The sequence below is a fragment of the Nanorana parkeri genome, unplaced genomic scaffold, assembly GCF_000935625.1.
Source record: "Nanorana parkeri isolate BGI_ZX_2015 unplaced genomic scaffold, ASM93562v1 scaffold790, whole genome shotgun sequence".
NCBI lineage: Eukaryota > Metazoa > Chordata > Amphibia > Anura > Dicroglossidae > Nanorana > Nanorana parkeri.
Window position 1 is genome coordinate 695027 of NW_017307058.1, and position 26823 is coordinate 721849.

At 42.9% G+C, this 26823-nt stretch overlaps 1 protein-coding gene across 2 annotated transcripts in view; it reads right to left on the bottom strand.

Moving 5' to 3' along the window:
- AMFR (autocrine motility factor receptor) overlaps positions 1-26823 on the bottom strand; it is a 41623-nt gene that overhangs the window by 7359 nt on the left and 7441 nt on the right. For both annotated transcript variants that reach the window (XM_018564876.1, XM_018564875.1), the window contains exons 2-10: positions 15939-16031; positions 13143-13307; positions 11647-11799; positions 5746-5786; positions 4708-4840; positions 4433-4566; positions 2395-2505; positions 1348-1538; positions 847-950 (exon numbers count right to left, since the gene is read on the bottom strand). In XM_018564876.1, coding sequence (XP_018420378.1) covers positions 847-950; positions 1348-1538; positions 2395-2505; positions 4433-4566; positions 4708-4840; positions 5746-5786; positions 11647-11799; positions 13143-13307; positions 15939-16031 — 1125 coding nt within the window. The remainder of the gene's footprint in view (positions 1-846; positions 951-1347; positions 1539-2394; positions 2506-4432; positions 4567-4707; positions 4841-5745; positions 5787-11646; positions 11800-13142; positions 13308-15938; positions 16032-26823) is intronic.

Below are 26823 nucleotides of genomic sequence, written 5' to 3' on the forward strand. Positions count from 1 at the left end.
GGACTATATGGCAATGTCGGAGCTTTGCCCACTCCGAACAGACAACCACTAGGTGTCTCCAAGTTATACCCGCCATCAGCTCTCTTTTTTTGGATAGTCTCTAACTTGCATATCAATTTCAAATCGTACTAGATTCTTAAAAGTGGGTGTTTTATTAAAACCCCTACTTCTAAGGAATCAATAGGGCACATGTCATCACCACCAAAAGACTTTGGGGGGGGGGGATTTATCAAAACTCGAACATAAGTATTTGGAGCAGTTGCCTATGCCAACCAATCAGCTTCTCTCTTCAGTTTGTTCAGTTAAGGTTTGAAAATGAAAGGTGGATGCTTATTAGTTTCCTTGGGCAACTGCTTCACATTCTATCTGCTCCAGTTTTGATAAATTCCCCTCATTATAGTTTGATTAAAAAAAGCACCTGTTTTTTCATTTTTTTTTTAAATATTAAAACTTTATTTTTATAAATAGATCACAGACAGCTTATTCTCACATAAATTATCAATTAGAACAATACATTCATATTATTCCTAGTGCATAACATCATATCGTTTATAAATCCCATTGATAAACATTGGACCTCAGTCCATTCACTTACTGAACAAACTTACACCAAACACACAACAACAAGGGGAAGAAAATAATATAAAAAGAATTTCATTTAAAAAGAAGATACCACTCTGAACGTTATTTTTTTTTTTTAACAAATGGTTCATCTTTTTTTACATTTACAGCTAAAACAAAATTGCATTGTTAAATTTGAGTAATCGCAAGGGATAAAGGCTGAAAGGCTGCCTACATCTTGGAAAAAGAAAATTGGTGTGCCATACACAGACCTCCAGCTCTTACCATGGCATTCAGCTGAGAATTGCTGGCTTGTGCAATTCCTAATATATTGGTGGTATGCATCACTTCGACAGAGAAACTGGGCAGCCAGCTGGCAAACCTGGAACCTACAGGGAGGAGAGACGGATTAGATCTTCAATTACAAATGGCTCAGCAGATTGCACCACTTACATAACATGGGGAACATCATATAATAACAAACAGTAAGTGCCAGGACATGCAATATAATACAGCACCCAATTATTATTATTATTATTATACAGGATTTATATAGCGCCAACACTTTGTGCAGCACTTTACAATATAAGGAAGACATTACAATCACAATTCAAGACAAGATGGTAAGGAGGGCCCTATCAGAGACAAGCTTTTATCACTCCACTTCACTAAAATCAGTTTGCTTTTCAGTGCTATACAATATTACTGTTAAGTCTTATTAAGGAAGTGTACTGATAGACATGCAGATTAGTCACGACAAAGGAATTCTAATTGCATTACTCTTACCATCAAAGTGGAAAAAGTGGTTATGGTGGTTGAGGCGGGGTCGTCCTTCCGTCACTGTAATCGGGATCATGTTCTGCTCTATGTTGTCTTGTTGTTGCACCCCTCGAGGTCTGCTGCCATCAGCCATATTTAGAGACATTCTACAAGTTGGACAGGACGTGTCCTGTTCTAGCCATGAGCGTAGACAAGAGCTAAATATACAAAGGCAGGGGAAAATTTTTTAATAAATTGAACTTATCTGGGTTTAAACAACAGCATAGAATAGTGGTTTTGTACATATTTACTCTCAAGGAGTCAGGACAGCAAAGACCGAGTACTTGAGAAAGCTTAATTGGAGGACTGGATCAGACAACAGAGCCTCAAAATAAGCTTTGTCTGGTCTGCTGTGTCTTTAGCTAACCCATAGTGCTCTAGCAATTCTTTGTCATGCAGTTAATATCAGCTATGCAGCTATGATACCAGCCATTTGAGGCATGCCCTAAACGCAACAATTTAGGGAAACAGTTGAATTAAAAGGTTTAGTTCTGCTTTAAATGTTTATTTGTAAAACAAAGATTTCATGTATACAGAATAGGATACCAGATATAAAAAAGATTAAATATGCATAGACTTGGGGGGGGGGGACACAACAAATATGATACTTAAGAGAACAATGAGGTTAGCGATTTACACTCCGCTGGATCTCAAAATAACTGAACAATCTGATTGGATGCAGGCATTGTTCAGGTATGTTGAGAGCCAGCGGGGCCGACTAGCAAGATACTGAAGCTTGGCCCAGCAGGAGATTCCTCCATCCACACAGTTTAGTGTAAATGGAGGAATCTGGTGCACTTTTTCCATCTGACCATAGAAAATCTGCAGATAATCTATAGGTGTATGGCCAGCTTAAACACAGAAAAAACAATGGGGTAATAATCCAGAAGACAACCTGCACTCAGTGTCATTATAGCCCTATGAGGATCTTAGAATTTAGCAGGTGAATCTAATCTATGCTTCCCACCCTACACAGAGCTGACCCTCATCCAAATAATTACAAACACCACTTACTTATGGAACAGGTGACCACAGGGAAGTTTCCGAGCAGCTTGCATGGAATCCCAGCAAATGGCACAGTCATCATTATTTGCTTCCAGTTCCTCTGGAGTAGCAACAGCAAAGCTTTGGAAAGAATAATTGAATATAGCATTATGAGTACCGATACTGGACTCACACACCTTTCCAAATGACGCAGTAAATTATCTGATAGCCCTGTGTACAGCTATATATACAAGCAAAAGACCTTCCTATAGCAACAAATCGAACACAAAACCAGAAATATCTAAACTGCCCTTGAACTCTCTCCTTGCAGCTGTAGGGAAGCCGTGAAGCTACATATTGACATAATTTCTAGATTAAGCTTTTATGAAGAGAGAATCCCTCTAAATCTAGATATGAATCTATGATGAATACATTTTCATCAAGATGAAATTAAAAACAGCTGCATCAGTATTAAAGATTAATAACTGAGCCTTAAAAAGGTGAACATGTAATTGATCTGGAACCTCTGGTGAGGCGTCCCTGACTACATCAGCAATCCGGATGCCAATGATTTCACTTGCATCACCCTATTGCTAGCGAAATAAGATTGCCCAGTTTCACAAATGCTGCCTTGTGCATTATACACAAGTTCTTGTGTATAAAGAACTTAAAAAAGCTGAAATGTCCCCGAGTAAAAATAAGGAACAGGTTTTTTTTTCCAGGTCTGTTAGAACAATCACAGGATTTCAGTTTTTCCTGGAAATGCCTTTGATTTGGGCCCCTCTATGTAGTATCATAGAGTCGTCCCCCTTCCCATAGTGCCTTAGCAAATGTTATTGGTATCCTCATCTCACGCTTTGTTTTATTATTTGGCAGGTTAGAGTCAGACATAAAATGCACTGCTTCTCATACAGAATCACTGTATTTAATGGAAAAGCAAACTCAGATATCCTGGCTGCCAGTCACACAAAGTGTAGCAGAGTATTAAAGATGGAGGACAGCTTTACTGTGCTGATCACAGCAATCACATTCCAGCTTCACCACCACTAACTGTCTGAAGTTATCTTTCAACCATAAAAGGGAATTAGTGTCTTTGTGTCATATTAGAGCATCCCAAAAAATGGCTCCACACTGCTCAAATAGGAGGTGCACCGAAATGAAAATTTAAAAAACGAAATGAAAAAAAATAAATGTCAGGCCCGAAACCGAAAATGTTTTTTATTTTAACTTTTTCAAAACAAAATTAATATTTTATTTTTAATAAAAACTGAATTTTTTTTATATTTTATTTGTTCATTTTTTATTAAATATTTTTATTTTTTACTTTACTTTTAGGGGATTCGGGGAAATATTAGGGTTCCAAACCCCTAATATTTCCCTTTTAAAATAGAAAAAGAGTTGAGAACACAGAGTCCTCAATCTCTTTTTCTGCAGGCCCTGTTATAAATGAACAGGAATCCTCTATACTGAGTGTTCCCGTTTATTCATAACATGAGGACAGAGTGTGTTTACTATAAGCACAATCATGAATGAACAGGAAGTGATGTAGATCACTTTCCATTCATTCATAATTGAGGATATAGTAACCATACTCTGTCCTCAATTATTTACACACACTCAGCGATCACTGACCAGTGTTTGAACCTCTCTCCTTCTTTACATGCTGTCACAGAAAGCTGAGCGCGTGGTGCAGGGAGGAGAGCTCAGCCTGCGGCAACACTGCAAGCTATCTCCGCCCACACACCGCTCTCCCGATCAGGGACAGGAGGCTGAGCGGTGTGGCAGGAGAGATGCCGGCCGCTCACAGCGCTCTCCTCCTGCAGCGCTCGGCCGTCTGTGAGTTTCTCTCCTCCCCGCTGGGACACAGAGCAGAGCCCAGCGGGGAGGACAGAATATACGGATAAACTGCTTTATCTGCCAGAAAATGGCACTTTCGGCATTATGTCAAAAGTGCCATTTTCGGCCGATATATTTCCCTAGTTTGAAAAAAAAAAACCTCTAAATAAAAATGATATACAAATGAGGTACAGAAAAAAAAATCCATGCTCCTAAAACAAAAGTGGCTTACTGAGCTTCCATGTTTCCAACGACCCGCAGGTAATTTTTATGGCGTCGTAATCTGCGCTGCAGCTCATGGAATAGGTGACGAAGCTGCATGAAGATAACTAGACTTGCCATAGACAGCCAGATATTCCCAAATAACTAGGAGTAAAGGGGAGAAGAAGAGAACAGATTGAAAACAAGAGCAACAGTGAATAAAAGACTTAACACGCTTAATTGTTATCTCTCTGGTGTTACTCTGACTAAAGCTAAATGGATTTGCAGAAGGGTCATTATACATACCAACATATGAATATGATGCATCAGGTCCATGGACAGGTGACTGAGCTCCATCACAAAGTCTGTATAATATACATATGTTCCTTTGCTTTCCCATGTTCCTTCATGATTGAGGTCCCACAGATGAATTACATAGCTGCCACAAGAGATTTTATAATTAGTATTATACGCCTTTTCTTATGGAGCGTGCAGCAACATTGAGCATGAAATGGCACATATAATGTATACTTGAAAGTATGTGGACACATCTCCATGACAGCTGGTCTGATTCATTGGTTCCACGGAGTAAATTACATTATGCATATGGAAGACCTTATGTCAGCACTTAACCTCTTGCCGTCCGCCCGTAGTAAAAAAACGGACGGACGGCACTGCTGCATCTGCGGGTTGCCGTCAGAGTGTGAATTTTTTTCTGCTCGCGCGCGCCCCCTAGCGGGCACGCACGGGCAGAAAAGACCCGTCCAATGCGAACACCCGGTACCGGGTGTTTCACATATAGGCGATCAGCGGGTCCATAGCCCGCCAAAAGGGTATAAAATTAATTTCAGTACAGCGCTGCATGACGGAATAAATGTCAGTTAAAGTACCGCAGCGCTGAATACTGAAAAATGGCCTGGATGGGAAGGGGGTTTAACACCGCGGATGTCAACTGGTTAAAGACAAATCTATCATGTTTAGACACGTGGCTTTACTGAATTCAATTCAAATTCTCCTTGGAGTACAAATGAGCTCTTCTGAGCAATGCTCTGGACCCCCCACCTTCAGAGACATTCAAACTAAAGCTATTTCATGGGACCCTGCAGAAACAGCTGCTTGGAGATGATGAAGAAGGATGACTTTCCCTCCAACACTGGTTCCCTAAAACTTTAAGTTAAGCAATGTCAGGGCATTGGGCACATTGAACATAATCCAATTATAATTTTTAGGTTATACGATCTAAGTACATGGTGACAAAATGTGAACAATTTATTTCAAAATACCTTAACATATACTTTCAAAATTGATCAGACTACCTTCTTGTGTAACATGTATCCTACTTACCGTAACACAACATGAGCTGTCCTTGTTGTCACCAATAAACACTAGTAAAGACAAAAGATAAGTATTACAGAGGTGCCGCTCCCTTGCAGACTATCCACTTTAAAAAGGGCCAGAGTGTGAGGTGGAGTCAATGTAAATGTCCCCGCACATACAGTATGTAGCGACAGCCTCCCAAACCAGCCATTTTCAACCAAACTGGACAACTCATTTTTAGGAGCCTCGAAAACCAGCCGGCCGATGTTTCCGCTAACATAACTAGCATTGGCTGCATCTGTTCCTCTGCTCCCTCCTCCACATATATTAAAAACAGGAATGTTCTACCGAGAAAGGACATTTATGTTTATATATAACCTCAAGCTACCTGTGAATGGCTGCATTGTGTACGCACATCTAATTGTCTTCTCTTGTCTATCTGCAGCCTTTGGTCCAGATTAAACCATAAAGAATGCGTTCCCCCCGGCCGGCTCACTTTGTTTTGGGGCGGGGGAGGGGTGTGTGTGGCGGTGCATTGAAGTCAATACTGCAGTCACGCCCCACGCCCACAGTGCAATCACTGGAATCCGAACCCGTGGCACAGAATAGATTTACATATGATCTCAATATAAAGGAAAGCTAAACTCTGGGAAAAGCAAACATTGCCTAAATACAAGAGGCGTGTGTATTCTTACTGGAATCTTGGTGAGCATTGTGTAAATCTTCCAGATCTCTGCAGTAATCCAGTGTCAAACATTGGCTTTGTACAGGACCAACAAGACCAGTCCCTACTGTCCTCTCTTTTTGTGCAGAGTGACTGGTCTTGTCTTCGCCCCCCTCCTATTTTTCTGCAGGCAGCCTGTAGTAGGTGGGCGTGCTGGGCTCCCACAGTTCTGCTCTCCAGGCAGGCTATTTGCAGCACAGCAATGACATCAACACTACTTTTACAAGTTAATAAATGCATTTACAAAGACTTTTTAGTGCACCAAAAGTAGATTTATATCTCTTGTGGCTATTGAGGAATATATTTAAAATAGAGTTCTTGTGCCTGGAGTTCAGATTTATTGTCATCACAATACAAAACGCCCAGGTGTGAACCGGGCCTAAATGTTTTAGCAGTTTGCTGGTCCGAAGCATTCAGGTGTGAGTTAACACAATGCCAAGGAGGCAAGATATCAGAAATTATGTTAGAGAAGCAATTGTTACTGCGCATCAATCTGGGAAGGGTTGTAAGGCCATTTCTAAACAATGTAAAGTCCATCATTGAGTGAGGAGGATTATTCACAAGTGAAAAACATTCATGACAATTGCCAATCTTCCCAGGAGTGGATGTCCCAGCAAATTCAGCCCACGGACAGACCATGCAATGTTCAGAGAGATTGCAAAAAAAAACCAAGAGTTACATTTTAGACTCTACGGTCCTCAGTTAGCATGGTAAAATGTTAAAGTTCATGACAGTACAATTAGAAAAAAAAGACTCAACAAGTAGAGATTGTTTGGAAGGGTTGTCAGGAGAAAGCCTCTTCTCTCTAAAAAGAACATGGCAGCACTGCTTAGGTTTTCAAAGTTGCATCTAAAAAAAAAACCACAAAACTACTAGAACAATGTCCTTTGGACACACAAGACCAATGTGGAGGCGTTTGGTCATAATGCACAGCACTACGTTTGGAGAAAACGAAACACAGTATACCAGCACAGACACCTCATACCAACTGTCAAGCACAGTGAAGGAGGGATGATTGGGCTTCCTTTACAGCCACAGGACCTGGGCACCTTGCAGTCACTGAGCTGACTAGGAACTCCGTTGTATACCAAAGTATTCTAGAGTCAGATGTGAGGCCATCTGTCTGACAGCTAAAGCTTGGCCAAAATGAGGTCATGCAACAGGACAATGATCTCAAGCACACCAGCAAATCTACAACAGAATGGCTGGAGAAAAGAAAAAAAATTAATAATACGTGTCAAGGTGTTGCAATGGCCCAGTCAAAGTCCAGACCTCAACCCGATTGAAATGCTGTGGAGGGACCTTAAGAGCTGTGCATTAACAAATACCAGCAAACCTCAATGAACTGAAGCAACATTGTAAAGAAGAGTGGGCCTAAATTCCTCCAGAACAATGTGAGAGAGTGATAAAGTCATACAGGAAACAAATTCCTGCTAAAAGGTGATTCTACAGGCTATGGAATCATAAAGTGTACTTAGATTTTCACAAATGGCTTGTCCATTTTGGCTTTATGCTTGTAAAATAAATCCGGACACAGTGTGTCATGTGTTGTTGTTCATCCGAGGTTGTATTCACCTAATTTTAGGACCTGCTAAGGACCAGATGATTTGTGTCCCGATATATGTAAAGCCATAGAATTAAAAAAGGGTGCACTTTCTTTTTCACACAACTGCATCTATACTGACACCTCTGTCCCATAGTAATATCTGGCAGTTACAGTCTGGGTACATCATTGGTCCCTGGATAATCCCAGCACATAATTACAGTATAATAAGCATACGAAACCTAGGAAGGAAGATTAGTGCATAGTTCCCACTAAATCATAGTAATGTAATAAAACAATTACTGCAAATTAATCAAACTAGCACGACGACATGCCTGCATATAGGGAATGGCATCATAATTACACAATTACACATTTAATTATTTTAATGCAGGCTCGTTTCATAATGCTAGTGCACTTGTGCACTGTAATCCATTTAGCTCTGGAGACAAAGTAAACACGATCATTCACATGTTCTTCTCTGCAGGGTTTTGTGAACCAAAACCTAAGAGGCAATAAGAGGTCAACATAACATTTTTCTTGTGAATAGTTCAGTACAGCCTTGCCAGGACATTGTTCTCTTCAGATATTTGCAATAATATACAACTAACTAGTGGGAACAATCTGTTAGATTGTGGAGCCTCACATGTAGCCAGCAATCTCTAAAGGACCGCATTGTGAAATCTGCACAGAAATATTGTAAAGTATCCCTTAGTAATAGGCAATTGTTACCGTATATACTCGAGTATAAGCCGAGATTTTCAGGCCATTTTTTTTGCTGAAAAGTGCCCCCCCTCGGCTTATACTCGAGTCAGCGTCATTTCTTCTTACTTACCTACAAATTCCATTAGTGGAATGAGTACCTAATGATGTGAGAAGCTGAGGTAAGTCTCTGAGGTAAGTCCCAGAATTCTTCACACTCTTACCAGAAGTCTTTCCAATAGAAAACTATTTACATGTTCTCATATTTAACAAACTTTGCTCGTATCCACAGCTGCAAAGCAGACCAAGAGAACCACTAGTGGTGGGCCTGGAGGGTTGTACAGATCCAAGATGACCAAAGCTGAATAAATGAGTAAAAAACTGCAAGGTTTTCTCCACTGTTTACATTTCTGTTGCCGTTAAATAAAGCAATAAAGTGTTATTATAATCATAATATCCACTGTCAAAGAGTGAGAAAAATCAGATTAAAGTGATATTAAAGTCAAAAAGGTTTTTAAGCTACTTCGAATGCTGAATAAATCACTAAACACATGCTTTTTTCCTTGATGTTTTAAAGTGTTTTGCAGAATCAGCTGGTCCCCTGAGCACTGGCCCTGATATCCTGTTTTAGGGTGGCTACTGTCCCTATGGCTTTTTGTGCTAGTTAGACGCGTTTCTCTCCACAAACACACAGGCACAGCAAGCCAAGCCTCTGCCCCACTCCAAGCTAGTACAGTGTTTACCCAAAAATAAGACACTGTCTTATATTTTTTTTTCCCCCCAAAAAACACACTGGGTCTTATTTTCGGGGGATGTCTTTTTTTTCCCCATTGAGCATCCCCCCTCCACATATTTTTCTACCGTAATTTAAATAATAGATAAAATATGCTGTGGAGGCTGAGGCACACAGAGCAGAGATAGGGAATGTACTGTATCACACAGTACCTGAAGGCTGCAGCTGTCCTGGAGCTCTCCTCGCTGATGCCGTCCAGGGAGCCACCTCATTGCACAGACCAGTCAGAAGTTCCCTCACCTCCCCTGACCTCACTCTGACCCCACTGGCCATGCTGCTGCCTGCTGGGAAATGTAGTTTTCAGCGGCAACTTTCTATGTACCGTAAAAGCCAAGGCAAAAGCCGAACTGGGTCTTATTTTCGGGGTAGGTCTTATATTACAGAAATCGCTGAAGATAGCGCTAGGTCTTACTTTCGGGGTAGGTCTTATTTTCGAGGAAACACGGTAGATGAACAGCTACTAGACACTGTACTTTCTCATGTGATCTTTAACTCAACAGGAAGTTCAGGGAAGCAGAGCTGAGACAGATGGAGCCAGCTGTTTGGAAACATGACTAAGTGCTTGGGCCAAAATGTAAAAAAAATAGTTAACTTGGCCAAATATATTTGTTTGATCTGGATTCATTATTGAAAAAAGTTTGAGAGTTTAATATTATTTTAGAGTGCAAATGTCCTGTAGCACTACCTTACTGGAATTCCCATAGGCAAAAATGGGTGCTCGCAGTGGCTGCGGATGGCGCCGCATCAAGCAAAGTTTGTAAGGAAATGGCACCAGCACGACAAACACATCAATTTCAGCAAATCTTCGTTTTTCAGAAGTCACTTAAAGTAGAATCAATGATTCTACTTTAACTACCTCCGGGCCGGCCGTAGTAAAAAAACGGCCGGCCAGGAGCTCTCTCGATCTGAGCGGGCGTCTCTAGACGTCCGCTCAGACACGCCCCCTTGCGCGCGCCATCAGGCGCGAGCGGGAAATGGCCGGTATTTAAAAACGGGCAGCGATGCCCGTTAATATACATGCGATCCGCCGGCTGTAGAGCCGGCCGATCGCATGTATGGGGTGCTGATCGGGTGTCCCACCCCCCCTCCGCGGTCCCCCCCGCTGTTGTCCCGCTGATCCCGAGCTCCGCTGTGCCCAGTGCGAGCCCGGGATCAGCATGTCGGCTGTGTCACGGGGATCAGAGAGAGCTCGGACTTACAAATAATATTATTTTAGGCCTCAATTCTAGGACCTGTTTTTTGTTTTCCAGCCGGTCACGTGACATCACACGCCCTTCCGCTTCCAGGCTGGAAACACTGGTCCTTACAACTGCATGTAATTCTTAGCAATATTGCTGTTAGCCCTGGCTGGCATAATCACAAAGCCCAATGGAGTGTACTCATGATGGCCCGGGTTTAACAAAAATGGGCTAAAAGGTGCTGGACATCATTCAACCCAGAAGAGAAGCAACATCAGTAATGGAGAGAAGGTGAGTATTGCAATAAGGGCTGCATTTGGTTATTTTTAATAGTGATGGGCAACTGTTTTTTTTTTTTTAAGTGGAGATGGGATTTGAGCAACTCTTTGTTTCACCATTTACAGAAATATCTGTCAAAAATCAACTATTCAGCTTATAAAACAGCTCTACAGCATATAATAAGTAAACAGCAACATGACTCAGATAGTCTGTCCCTGCAGACCAAGCTATTCCCCACTGGGAGTTACCTTCTTACCTTTCTCACAGCCTAGAAAAGGTGAAGCGAGGTTGTCAATCTCAGCATGCTCATTAAAGACACCTCTGCCCTTACCGTGACAGTCAAGTGTCACTGTTCTCTGTATACATCAGCATTCAGGAGAAGTGGAGGGAAGGAGATGAAAACAAGGCTGATGACTTTTGGCTAAAAGTTGAACTCCATCTCGGTAACAGCACTGTCTAGTCTTCTCAGGCTGCACGTTTTAGGAGAAAGGTGTCCATGTGAAATAGCGAATTATGAATGCCCAAAACTAATGTTTACATGCTTGGAAAGATTGATTAAACTATCTCTGAATTGGATGACACACACTAAGTCAATGTACAGTTTTGACTGCTGCACACCCATGTTTTGGGGGTAAGTTACACTGTAAAAAACACAAACTTCATTTTGGGACTTTCTGTTGCCTAAAGAAACTCAACACATATTACTAACCTCTGCAGCCATGAACGCCAGTGTATGCATCCCATGTTCATATCCAGCGAGTACACAGAGAACACCCAGGCCACAGCAGGCCATAAGCATGACATTAAGAAGAACCAGAACACGAACGTGGCAGTTCATCGGTGTGGTGGGAGAGAAGGACAGCTGTAGGGCATAAAAACACATGTATAACTACTCAGTGCAAACTAGAGTAAATAGAAATATGATCAAACTTCAGGGCATAGCTGAACTTTCCTTACAAGTATGGAAAAACAGCAACTGATAACAGCCTGCTGATTAACTGAACATAGAGCAAAGAAAAGATTGATTGATGCCCACGTACATTGCTCCTAAAATCAAATCAGCACATATAGCTGACATATAGCTGGTTGCTTTTAACACCAATACTGAATAAAGCAGGCCCCATAAATATAAGAGCTTGTGTTGATGGCAACAGTTTGACTTCAGTTAGAGATGCTTCTGACATCATTCACAATTCATTGACAGGTGCATCTCCTTCTGACCTGTGTTGATAGGGTTTTGTTTGCTTCAAACCGATTTTACATTCTAATAGACTTGTATGGGAATCCAGAACCTGCTTGAAGCAAACAAAACCCTACTCACACAGGTCCTAAGGAAAATGAAATATTAAGGCCCCATTCACGCTTATATTTTTGGTGCGATTAGGGATTCTTGTGTCGGGAACTTGCGATTTCCTGAAGCAGGAATCCATAATCTGCACTTTACAAGCGGCAGCTGTCACTCATCCAAGTAATGATCGGGTGACAGCAGCTGCATATGAAAGCGGCAGAACGACAGCACAACACATGATTGATTCCAAACCACATATAACTATCACATACGATTACATGCGGCGTGCCGGCGTTCTGCACTTTTACAGAATGGTTAAAACCCATCGGGGAGATTTCTGCTCACTTTTTGTCCCAGTGGCACAACAGAAAGTGAAAGGAAATCCTTCACATTGAGGGCCGGTTCACACTACAAACGTGCGTTCCGCCTCTGGAATGTACTGGGAACGCAAGCCGCCCGCAGTGCGATCACCCGCACCCGAAATGAAGGCACATTAGTGTCTGCGTTACGGTCCAGTGCGATCTGCAAAAATACTGATGTGCCTGTGTTCCGGGTGCGGGTGATCGCACTGCGGGCGGGAGGCGTGACTGCGGTGCCATTGACTTCAATGCATCGCCACTGAACTCAGAAAGCCGGCCAGCTTGCGTTCCAGAGGCCGAACACACTGGAACGCGGAGTTTGTGGTGTTAACAGACAGTTGCCACCGGATCACATGTCCCCAATGAAAGATGTCCCCTCTACTCCTTTCCGGTGACAGCTGAAAAAGTTTGAATATCCCATCACATTCTGTGAGAGGGTGAATTTCCCCGATGGGAACAATCAGCAGCAATAAAAAACTTGACTTTTTTAACTCTATTTCGGCCAAAGATATTCTTCACTTATTGCTTTGGGTGGAAGCAGTTTTAGTTCACACCTACATATTCAAATCGGTCTCTGCACAGCTGAACCATGAGATGGAGGAAGACCAGACCAGCGAACCACAAAAACCAAAGAACCACTTCTTCCACAGTCTGGACATTTAGGACTCCAAAGATGAAGATAAACTTGTAAAAGATGAAGTTCCAAAACTTGTCCTTTAAATGCTGAAAAAGAAAAGAATGAAACAAAAAAAGTCTAATAAACAATGAACACTAGGACCAAAACATACAACAATTACTCATGAATGTGTTATATTTACAAATCCGGCCAGATTACATTTATGTGCCAACCTGCATCCTTTGATTGCAACCTCTTTATGACCATAATGTGTATTGAGTTCTGTAGTCGCTTAAAGGAGAACTATGGGGTCAAGGCTTTTCCCCATAGTTCTCCTTAGGGTAACGGGAGGACACAAACTAGCGTCCTCCCGCCACCCTAAGCTCAGTATACTGAGACGCCACAGTATACCACGAGATCATGCCATTGCTAACTAAGGCTTGTATCCCCCTAGTGGGGAAAATAGATGAGCACATGCCCAGACTCACTGTATTACCCTGTTTTCCCGAAAATAAGACCTACCCTGAAAGTACGACCTAGCACTATTTTTCAAGATTCCTGTAATATAAGACCTACCCCGAAAATAAGACCTAGTTTGGTGGTAGCATGTGAGAGGGAACTTGCAGGAGAGATGGTATCAGCCTGCAGTGACATACTGTATTAAGGGGATGACAGGGGACACCCTCCGGCCAGCGCAGTGACAGGGAGCACTCCAGTACAATACTGCACCAACTGCTGTCCCCCTGAAGGCGCTGCCTAATGTAATGGTACTGTACTGTAATGTGTACCGGTAAATGGTACTGTACTGTACCGCGCTGTCCACTGTCTGATGTCCCCACTGCTGCAGAAAGCCAGTCTGCGGCGGCGGAGGGAGCAGAGCCGCATTAGCCGATACTTACTCTATAGCGCCGGTTACTGTGACAGGCAGAGTGACACCAGATAACTTTGGATTGTTGTACATTTTGTTGCACATTAAAAAAAAAATAAGACATCCCCTGAAAATAAGACCTAGTGTGTTTTTTTGGGGGAAACATAAAGACAGTGTCTTATTTTCGGGGAAAAACTGTATTGTATCGTGTTGAACAGCTGTATCCAATTCTGCATACCTGGCTTTATATTATAAAGTTTTTTAATAATATAAAGCCAGGTATGCAGAATTGGATATAGCTGTGCCAGGTATGCAGAATTGGATATAGTGCCACACTATACAGTGTCCTGGCACAGCTATATCCAATTCTGCATACCTGGCTTTATATTATAAGAACTTTATAATATAAAGCCAGGTATGCAGAATTGGATACAGGTGTTCCACACTATACAATAATACACTGTTCTGGAGTCTGGACATGTGCTCATCTATTTCCCCCACTATGGGGAATACAAGCCTTAGTTAGCAATGGCATGATAAATATTAATTTCATGTTCTTCATAATATTAAGAAACTGACCTAAAATCATGATTTTGCATTGCTTTAGAAAAAATGTGACCTGCCCCTTTAAGAAAAAGTATCGGTAATTGGTATCGGCGAGTACTTGAAAAAAAAAGTATCGGTACTCCGTCTTAAATGAGTGGTATCGGAGCATCCCTAGTTACACGAGGGTACTTGCTTTATATTTAGGGATCAATGTTGGATTACCCTGAGGGCTGGTTCACACTATCAGTGTTCGGGCTGCGCTGGCCTTTTATTTCAGCACATCCTGAAAGCAACACAAGGCAAATTGCCGTGTTATGAATGGGCATAGTTTAGAGCACCATGTTCCGGTGGTGTGCTCTTAAAAAAAAATGTACGGCATGCAGTACCTTTCTTTTAAGCGCACCACAGTGAGATGCGATACAACCGCACCACACTGCTGTGAGCCCAAAGAAATGAATAAAATGTCACTTGTAACATTTCAGTAAAGTTCTACCAAAAAAAAAAGTGCAATGAAGCTTCATTGAGTGCATCGGCACTGTTCGGGGGACATGCACACCAGCAGCCATACATACGGTTGAACACGGCTGCTGGTGTGAACATACCCTAAAGAAGATTGTAAAAAGGTATGGTCAGCTTTAGGGGGTGCTTTACAATTTATATGAGAGCAACCGTAGTTCCTAAGATAAAGATGAGGAGGTTCTCTCCGTGTCAGGCTAGACTCTCAGTGAACGTCATCCAACCTGTACAGAGGTCCTCTCCCCATGCTTCTCTCTTAGAGTAGGGATAGACACAATGACATCAGCAGCAGCTAGGCTTAGTAGACAGACAAGCTGCATGTGGGCCCCTATTACTATGATACTACTTTGTATCTGTCAATATCCTTTAAAGTACAACTACAGGCTAATAAAATATTTTAACTAAAATCCTGCATTGCATGCTCTATTTTCCAGTTCTATCTCTATCGCCAATCATAATGTAGAGCTGCAGCTAACGATTATTTTCAAAATCGGATCAATAATCGATTATAATCGATTATGTCGATTAGTTGTTGCAGCCCTATCATAATGCAACCCCCCCCCTTGGAGTACATCATCCAGCCAGGGTTTACATGAGATTTCTGCAGAGAATGGAGACACATCATTGCGTTCTGCCATTTTCTGTGGCTGAAGAAAGAAGATGAAGCAATGGACATCATGCAGCTGGCCCTACCCTACCTAACCCAGCATTTTAAAATCAATTCCATTTTCATGTATTTCCCAATATATGCAGTCATCCCGTAGTATTAAAACTAGATAAGTGTGTGATGTAACCACATTGTACTTACCTGTCTCTCGCTAACACGCAAAGGACCAAAAACCACATGCTGGATTAATTTTGCAACAAGCATCAGGAAACAGCACACTGTATTCACCAAGACCTGTGGAAAGTAAACATAATAACACTTAAACACAATGCAAAGCTCCAAACTATAAGAGTTCTAGAATGCTGCGGCATAAACACCTACATGATGATGAAATCTGACTAATACAAAAACTACAAGTTACTTCCTGTTCATATGTACACAGACGGCAATCCAGGAGCTGTTCAAACTGAATTCCTGGCTAATAGCTAAACACACAAGTGAAATACATATGTGGGACCGATTTTACCTGCTTAAGGATTTGTATTTCTGTCCATCCAGTACTGAGATTTGCACAGCTCTGACACACAGCACAGTCCTATCTGGTAGTACAAGGGAGTTGATGCTTCTCTGTTGCAGTAAAGCAACACCTACTAATCTTGTCCCTTCCCCGCAGTGCGATCGTCCGCACCAGAACGCATGGTACAGCGCATGCACTATTTTTTGCAATTGCCCAGCACCAGAATGGAAGGCTCTGGTGTGGCGATCGTAATGCAGGCGGGAGGCGTGCTGCAGTGCCGTTGACATGAATGGCAGCACCATCCCACCCCAGAATGCGGGAGGCTATGTTTTGCAATCCAGTGTGTTCAGGGCATGGAACCATGCTGGAACGCACTGGTTAGCATGTAAACGGGCCCTATGACAACAGAGCTGAAGAAAACACATCCATCCTCTTAGGACACTAGCTTAAAACTGAGGCATGCTGGTAGTAGGAGTAGTTATCCCGGACTGGCCTACAGGTTTTTTGCCAGTGCCCAATCTTAATGTTGGTGGAAGTATAACCTGAAGGTTAAGGACTTCCTGTATGTGTCAACCTTTGTGCTGTACTACCTACATCTCACAGTTCAAAATTCAGGGGCAAACTCAAGATTCAGGCAAAGGGTAGTACTTGAATGGCACTAACCTGAATGTTTGCAGGCTTGGCTCAGGCCCATCTAGCAGAGAAGGATGCTATAATAGCAGCAATTAGCCAACCGCTACATACAGGATGGAAATCACAGACACTCAGCAGGCAGCCTATGTCCAGAGTTAGAGTTAATGCAATGTTTTTAGGTTTGACTGGAGTCAAACTCCAAAAACTAAGCTACTAAGTACACATAAGCATGTGTCTGTAAAAATGTATGACACAGAGATATTAGAGATGACAGTCTTCAAAACAATGCAATTAAGTTAAAACAGACCTCTGGGCAAACAGAAAACTGTACCCTTGCAGTGGGGCTACCCCTGTACTATATGGGTTAAGTGCTCATTTCATCTGGGGGACTCACATAAAGCAGATTTACTTACCTGATACCGGTTCCCGCAGTGGTCTGCGCTCACCTCTTTCCCCCTTTGCTGATGTGTTGTTGTTTTTTAACCCCTGGTGGGTGTGCAAAAACTAAACACCATAGTGAGCAAAAAAAGTGCACTAGTGTGTGTCTTAATGGTCCATCCCCTGAAGAGATCGGGCCATTTCCCAGGCACCGGGGCAGAAGGGTCTTGACAGGGGCATTTCACTCATGTCCACCTAGCCAGCCAACCATCAAGTACTAGGCTGGGGGCTCTTCCGACGAGAGACCCCAGTTCAGGGGAGTAAGGAACCTGATGGTCACACATCCTTCCCCCAGACTTCAGGGCAGGCCCGAAGACCCACACTTACCATCCTAGTGGAGTGAAATACAGACAAAGCGAAAGTGCAGACAAGTGAAAAAAATAAATAAAGTGCCAACGTGCAAGACAATGGCTAGGCCTCGCGGCGCCAATATAAAAAAAAAATTCCCCTGGTTTCAGCCATAAGGCCTAGCCCAAGGCGACATGTAAAAAAGCAAACAGTGTTGTGGGCCTGGGTGCCTTTCACACAGTGGGCTCCCATAGTGTTACTCAGGCACCCCCCAGGGCGCTTGACACCACAGGCTCCAGGTCTCTTCAGCCCATGACCAGACCAGGTAATTCCATTCAAATTAGGAGGCACTGGGACCCTCCGGATTCCAGACCAAAGGAAGTACTCCCGATCCCACCCTTACATGAGTGGGTGCTCAATTTGGTTTCCTTAACCCACGGCCAGGACACCTTAGCAACCCCATCAATTCAGGCAGGGTACTCTGCAGCCAACCATTCTTACTATAAGGCCAGAACAGCGGCACATTTTCCCCTCCTGAATACCGATAAGAACAGATACTACACTTAGAGGTTTTTAGCCAAAAAGCCATGGAATTGGGACCCGCAGAAGACGTGATGATGTCAGTGGTCCTTAGACCACCAGAAAGAAGAGGAGAAAAGGCTGTGGGGACTGGTTTAACAGCCTGGGGAGACCCAATGGGACAGAGGATCAGGTAAGTAATAGCTTTAACAGTGTCCTCTTGACAAAGCAAGCCTTTTACCCTAGCAGAAGGGGGATCCCCATTTCAAAGGGTACATTTTCTTGTTTGCCTAGAGTTCTTCTCAAACTGTGGGCATTGATAAAGAAAAAAAAAAAAAAAAAAAAAAAAGAAAGGTTCTATTGAGGTTATTTATCCCTTTGCTCCATGTCTTCCTATCAAGTTCACTGTCAACAGCAGTCACATAGGACACGTAGAAGCCTACGGACTAAATGCTATTTTGAGGTGCACCGTCTTAAAATAACTTATTATAGCAGTCGTAGGTTCCTAATATATCATGCTGTGTCTTGGCCATCATCATTGACAGAAAGCATTAGCTCTAATGAAAAACTGTGACCTTACTACCGGCTACAGACACACAGTGAGGCCGCAAAGTATACAAAGGCAATGTTTATGTACAGAGAATGATGCCACGCTAACACACTTGTTAACACACACTCATACTATGATTAATTCGACATGTGTTTTTGTTAGGGATGCACCGATATATCGGCCGCCGAAACATATCGGCCAAAAATGGCACTTTTGGCAAAATGCTGAAAGTGCCATTTTTCTGCCGAAATACCAGAATATCTGTTCCTTCTCTCCTCCCCGCTGGGCGCTGCTCTGTGTCCCAGCGTGGAGGAGAGAGACTGACACAGGCGGCCGAGAGCTGTGGGAGGAGTGCGATGTGAGCGGCCGGCGTCTTTCCTCCCCGCACCACTCAGCCTCCTGTGACAGATCAGGAGAGCGGCGGGGTGGGCTGAGACATTGCTGTCACAGGAGGCTGAGCTCTCCTCCCACAGCGCCCCCTGTGACAGCGAGTCAGGGTGGAGATCAGTGATCGCTGAGTGTTTGTAAATAATTGTGGACGTAGTATGTTTACTGTGTCCCCAATTATGAATGAATGGGAAGTGGTCTATATCACCTCCTGTTCATTCATGATTGTGGACATGGTAAACATACTACGTCCACAAGTTATGAATGAACAGGAAGAGGATTCCTGTTCATTGATAACAGGGTATGCAGAAAAAGAGATTGAGAACACAGAGTCCTCAATCTCTTTTTCTATTTTAAAAGGGAAATATCAGGGGTCTGTTTAGACCCCCCATATTTCCCTGAAGCCCCTAAAAGTAAAGTAAAAAATAAAAATGAATAAAAATGAAATAAATTTAAAGGTTTATGAAAAATAAAAATATTTTTAAAAAATTTGAAAAAGTTGAAATAAAAAAAACATTTAGGGTTTCAGTATCAGCCTGACATTTTTTTTTCATTTCGGTTTTGAAATTTTCAAAAAAAGTTTTTATCTCCTGTACCTTTTAAGAAATAAAAAATTAAATAATCCTTTCTGTCATTAATCCTTTGTACTCATCCCTCTCTCACTCTGCTGTCTCCTCCTATCAGCATGCTCTCTCATCCCATGAAGAGATTATCTCTTTTACTGCTTCTTACCCACCCAATCCCGTTCTGCTGTACAGGAACTGCAAGAAACCCAGATCAAGTTCAGGTACTTACAATACTTGCATCTAAAAATACATATTTACGTGGTAATGATTACAGAGCTGCATTCATTTGTGTATTTTACATCTGCCTAGAGTTCAGCTTTAACAATCACCCCTTGACTATTCCAAACTCTTCACACTTTCCTCACTGGTAAAAAAAAAAAAACGGCACTCGCAAGGAGATTCGTCCATCCACTTTATTTGCAAAAAGGCATACATTTGATCCTTTGCTGCTTTTATACCTTTTTCCAAATAAAGTTTTGGATGAACGAATCTCCTTGCGAGTGTCGTTTTTTTTACCAATTGCTCAGTAATGGCTCTGGCGGAAGCTTTACCAGGCACCATGGTTCAAGCAGCGGAATTGAGGACAAGAGGGTAGAGCTGCTCCATGTGTCTTAAGTGTATCAAAAGTGTCCTTAAAAAGGAGAACTATGAGGTGAGTGATTCTCACTCACCTCATAGTTCTAGCCGACCTGTGACAATGAGACTGTCACAGGTCGGCTCAGTAGATCGGGAAGTGAGCGAACACATAGCGGCGCTCGCTCACTTCTCGATCCTGTCCCTGCACAGAGCCGTGACAGGAGAGGGACTGGATTCCACCCTTCCCTGTCCGATCCTCCAGCGATGACTGGCGGAACGGACGGGGGAGGGTACAGCTGGCTCTGCCTCTAGATAGGCAGAGCCAGCTGTCACTCACGCAGCTGGGTGGATCTAGACATAATTGTCGGGATCGGTTTCAGCTGCGGCGTCTCAGTATACCGCGAGCAATAGCTCGCGGTATACTGAGCTTTGGGTGACGGGAGGACGCTAGTTTGTGTCCTCCCGTTACCCTAAGGAGAACTATGGGGAAAAGCCCTGACCCCATAGTTCTCCTTTAAATATATCAAAATTCCATAGAAGTCCAGAAGTGTGATTATCCACACCACACCACTTTTAGTTTCATTCACTTATGTTGACAAGCTTGTTGTTCCATATTTTCCTTTATATACAGACTTGAATATTTTGCACATGTACACCAGAGAATGGGATTTACCGTGTAAATGCTGTTGAGATGAGCTCAAACAGCCAGAATAGGGAGTCCATTGTTCTCAATTAGTCTGATAAGACCAACAAACTTGCAGTAAACATAAGAAAAAAGGAAGTACACAATCCCTGTGCAGCACTACTAAACAAGGAGCACAGCTTGCATATATTATAAGCAATTACGGCTGTTCCTATGTACATACAGTATATCAGCATTACACTGCATGACAGCAACTCTGTCAAAACTGCAGCTGCCTGCTCGCCCGGTGTGTGGTGTAAGCCAAAGATGGGGAATGTACATAAGTGTAAGCAAGTCCACATCATAAACAGACATGTCCCAACCATAGTGAAGAGGGGAGTGAATGAGGCTGTGTGGTCATGTGACCGCCCAATTCAACTTAAAAGTAAGGTAAATAAACAATTTTTTTTTTTAAAGTTACATGTGGAATCTAGGAACCAGACTCCAATCCAGGAGCCGGAAGAATTTTGTTTTAGGAGCCAGCTCCATTGACAACTAGAGAAAACCTCAAAAACGAGGTGCCAGTTGTAATTTCTGAGGAGTATTGGCGACTGGGCTCCTGGGATTTGTCCAGCCCAGGGTTGGAGTCATAAACGAGGATTTCCTATATTACAATAAGCAGTTATTGATATGTGTTCACAGATACTTTAAGTTGATCTACTCTATATGATAAAATAAAAGACTGGGACACGGTAATTGGAAGATCTTTGATTTAGCCTAAAGTTCGGATTTAAGGGATTCATTCCAACTAGAATGCAAACTACATCGCTGATGAACCTCGTGCTCAGTAAGCAACTCAGAGCTGAAATATTCTAAAAACAGTGAAAACATTAACTTTGCTGATCTTTGCTCCAATTCTCCACCTGTTACGTGGCCTGACTTGTGATCAGTGGCGTCATATATCAGCCAGTCAGAGAGGAAAGCTAATCTACACTATGTAGTAGTCAAGTGTCAGGGAGGGATATAGAATGACATGCTGGAGGCTTAGACTGGACTATACTAGAAGGAGCTGACGTGTACAACACAAATGATGTGATCTTTTTATAAAGTTTAGGGCTGCAATGAATGATTATTTTTCAAATCGATTAGTCGATAGATACGTTTTTTCGATTAACCTCCCTGGCGGTTTGATTATTTCATAATGGTACTGGAAATTACCCCCAGCCACCCTCGGGATTACCGCCAAGGAGGTTAATAGGATTTTAAAAAAATGAAATAAATGCCATCCTTAATTTAAAATAAAATACACAAATGGAGTGTTACAAAGTTTACTTCAGAATAAAACTGCATGCACAACATTTTGCAATCGCACTGTACTGGATTGCACGGCATTGCACTACCATGCTTTCCACTGCGGACGATCACACTGTGGGTGGGAGGCGCATTTGGGGTGCCATTGAAATGAATGGCAGTGCAACGCACCTCCCGCAGCAGAATTTGTCAGGCTGCAACCAAACATGACTTTTTGTCCACCTTTTTTTTGTAATAATTGTATTGTAAGCACATTGCGCTTGAATAGCTTCAGCCAGAGAATGACAGCCGTCAGTGACAAGATTCCGCAGACGGTAGCTGAATACAGCAGGTAGTGGGCTGGTGCAATAGCCAGCCTGCTATTGGCCATTTTAAACTACAACAGCCAATAGCAGGCTGGCTATTGCACCCACCCACTGCTTGTTGTGCCCTCCTCCCAGTGTGGAGGAGAGAGCTAGGAGATCCAACCAACTAATCGATAATGAGAATAGTTGACTATTCTCATTATCGATTCATCGATTAGTTAGTTGCAGCCATAGATTGGTTGCAGGAACATAGATTAACAAAGCTTCCCATGTGTTAACTCAAACACACAACCACACAGGTTGAACACGATGAACCTGTGTCTTCATTCAACCATAACAACTATGTAACTCTGCATTTGTACTGTGTGTTGAACAATACTAAACTCAGAAAGGATGCAAAAGAAGCTGTGTACAGGTATTGCAAAAACATGAAGACCGTTTGGCCGGACCAGTTCGCTCATGTTCCTAAAATAACACCTCAGATACTGGAGCATGCAATGAGATTTTTAATTCAGCGCACTGTGCACGCACAATTACTAGTCATGTGACATTGTTTAATGCCAGAAAATATCTTCAGAAAGCTAACAAACTGAAATATGCTGTTTGCGCAAGTCTTTAATCCGTGCTGTGAAAGCCGAGCGTTTACACAAGTAAAAACAATTTCCTATTACAAAGAGCCATGTAAGACTAGTAACTCTGTAGCAGCTACACGTCTCTCGGATTATTGTCTCAGTGCCATTTGTAGCTTCAATGCTTTTCTGTGCCGTTAGAGAGCACTGATGTGCTACTGTCATTGGCAGCTGTGTGAAATCACATGAAAATCTACCGGAGTTGGAGATACTTTTAGGGCTTGTTCACAACAAATGCAGACCAGATCTGCAGGAGTTTCTGCACATGCAGTGCGTTTTGCAGCGTTTTTACCACGTTCCAGGCCGTTTTAGTACAACAAAAAACTATATTCTTTTTTTTTTTAACCTAAAATGGGCTTTCTGTGCATTCGAGGGCATTTGCATGCGTTTTTTATGTGTATACATGCGTTTTGGTGCATTCCAGAGCAGAAAAAATAGGGCATGCTGCAGTTTTTTCACATGCTGTGGAACTGAACGCTCTGGTGTGAACTAGAGCCCAAAATACCATTGGAATACATTGGACACAGTTTTGATCCGTTCTGTAACTGCTCTGCACCTGCTCCGCGCTTGGTGTGAACTAGCCCTAAGGCCAGCTTTATATTTGTGCATCAGAGCGATGCATGACTGGCAATGCCATTCAGTTTGAATGGCACCTTCAGGGCAGGTCCACACCACAAAGTCTGCGTTCCACCTCTGCAACGCAAGCCGGCCTGCTCCCTGCGTTCAGGGGCGGGAGGGGGCGTGACGGTGCATTAAAGCCAATGGCATCGCAGCCACACCCCTCGTCCGCACCTGGAACACAGGCACATTAGTGCAAGCACTATTTTTGCAGATAGCACCGGAACGCAGGCACTAATATGCACCGCCATGCCCACTCCCGCCCCTGAACGCAGAGAGCCGGCCAGCTTCCGTTCCAGATGCCGAATGCACTGGAACGCAGACTTTGTGGTGTGAACTGCACCTCAAAGGAATGCAATGCAGAGAGCACAACACTCAGATGGGAACCATGAACGGGCTGCCTTAACACAACACAAGTTAACATGTGAAGGGGGGTTAACGGCCTGTTCATACAAGTGTGGTAACACAGGTGCCTAAACACACTTTATTGTACACTAAGGGCACACTGCATTATTAAGGCAGCTTATTCATTCTGAATAAAGAAAAAGATAGAATGTTTTTGTAATCACTGTAAAGTCCTTTTCTCTGCATTCATCGAAAGACACAGCAGAGATCTTGACTACTCCAGAAGGCGGCACTATAACCTAATGGTCAGAGACCAAGATCACAGCCGTGTCCTTGAATGGATGGAACAAACACACCATTCATTCATCACAAACACCATTGAAAGCATTTTGTTACATCTGTGCAAAAAAATACTTGCTGATCCTGCTAGAAATCTTGTGAGCTGATAACGTCTGCTCTGTTCCCTGTAGAATCTGCCAGTGTGTTAAAGAAGAACTCCAGGAAAAGATTTTTATTAACCCTTGCAGTGGGGCTACCCTTGCACTGCAAGGGTTAAGTGCTCGTTTTGGTCTAGGGAGGAAAATAAACGTGTACTCACCTGAAACTCCAAGCCAGCCAGCTGTCACAGCGCTCCCTCCAGCCTGTCCCCTCCTACACTGGAGCATTGAAATGGTCCTCATGTCTATACACAGTGGGACTGGAGCAGGCAAATTCTGGAGCAGATTTGCACTGCAACCAATCAGCTTTCTTTGTGTCATTTTTAAATCTTACCTGTGCAAACTGAAAAGAGAAGCTGATTGGTTGCCATGGGCAACTGCTCCAGATGCTGTCTGCTCCAGTTTTGATAAATTCCCCCCAGTGTGTAGAATGTGATTAATTATGGGACCTTAGACTGCTGCCGAGGAGGGGGAGAGAGGCTCCAGGGACCGGTTTAAGAATCAGATGGTTGGGTGAGCATTAAATTGCACAGATGTGATCGGGAACTTAGGTATGTACTGTAAGGCAAGGCACATGAACATGACTAAATCATAGCTAAAGGTTTTTACTTCCCAAAATGATGTACAAGTACAGTCTTCTTTGTAGTTACAGTACAGCAAAGTGACTTGTAAGATGCTCATAAAATACAATCTACTAGACCAGTGATGGGCAACTCCACTCCTCCAGCTGTTGTAGAACTACAAGTCCCATGAGGCATTGCAAGACTGACGGTTACAGGCATGACTCCCAGAGACATGTTGGGATGTGTAGTTAAAGCACCTGGAGGGTCGGGGACGCCCACCCCTGCCCCTCGCACTCATCAATAAGACCCCAGAACTCCCAATGCCAAGGCAACATAAGCAGTTCCAGTATCAGATAAAAGCCCCGCAATAAACACCTTATAAAATCAGCAACACATCAGAAAACTATTCAGGAGGTAGGAAGTAGGAGGCTCACATCAAAAGGAAGGACAAAAATCAATGAGGAGGTTGGGTCACACGGCAATGCAGTACCAAAGATTGGAGGATAGTAGATGTGATCAAAGTTTCAGCATCAGGGGAAAAAAAGCTGTGGCATAGGAGTGCAATTCCCCTTTAACTGAGCATTCCTCAATGGGTTACAAATCCCAGAATCTATATTCATGATAAATCTATAATAAATGTCAATGATCAGGACTGTGCTGGGAAAACACTACACTACAAGAGAGTTTGTATACTTGGCCGGTGTTTGCCGGGGTGTGCCAGCATCCTACCACTTCCAAAAATATTCTGATTACAGGTCTAAAACTAACAAGAAAAAAAGATTTCCTTCCTCCGGTCTTCACAAACTAACCCTAAAACCGTGTATTCCAGTGTCAGCAATGGAGCTCCCGTACAAGAACTGGAGCAAAGCAAGCTGGCCAACAGATGACGAGCTGCCCAGATCAACCAATCAGATGTCATTTGTTAAATGAAGCCAGCAATCTGAGGATGTAATGTGTAAAACCTCGACTTTTGCCTTTCTGTACACAAAACATGTCCTGTCATATATGCTTCAGGTGCCCTCTCCTCACTGACCCACTGTTACCTTCCCATCACCCATATACTCCAGTCAGTCACATGACCCTGAGCCGTATACTCCAGTCAGTCACATGACCCTGAGCCGTATACTCCAGTCACATGACCCTGAGCCGTATACTCCAGTCACATGACCCTGAGCCGTATACTTTGACATGTTCCAAGCAAAACTCCAATAATGGACTGGACAAAATTATTGGCACCTTCTCCAAATTGCAAGAAATAATTGCATTGCAAGTTTTGGTGGAAAAGCATGGACAATCTCCAGAGATCTTCATGTTCCTGTGTCCACTGTGTGCAACATTGTCAAGGAGTTTACAGCCCATGGCACTGTAGCTAATCTCCCTGGACGTGGACGAAAGAGAACAATTGATCAAAGATTGCAATGAAGGATTGTTGGAATGGTGGTTAAAGATCAATCTCCTTCCACATACATTCAAGCTGACCTTCAGGCACAGGGTACAACTGTGTCAGCTCGCACTATACGACGCCATCTGAATGAAAAGGGACTCTATGGTAGGAGACCCAGGAGGATCCCCACTGCTGGCACAGAAACATAAAAAAGCCTAAACTTTCCTGAGGAAGCCAAAATCCTTTCGGGGGAATGAGCTGTGGACAGATGAAACAAAATGACAGCTTTTTGGTGCAGCCCATCATTCTACTGTTTTCAGAAAAAGAAATTAGGTGTTTAAAGAAAAAAATCCAGTTCCTACAGTCACACATGGTGGAGGTTCACTGATGTTTTAGGG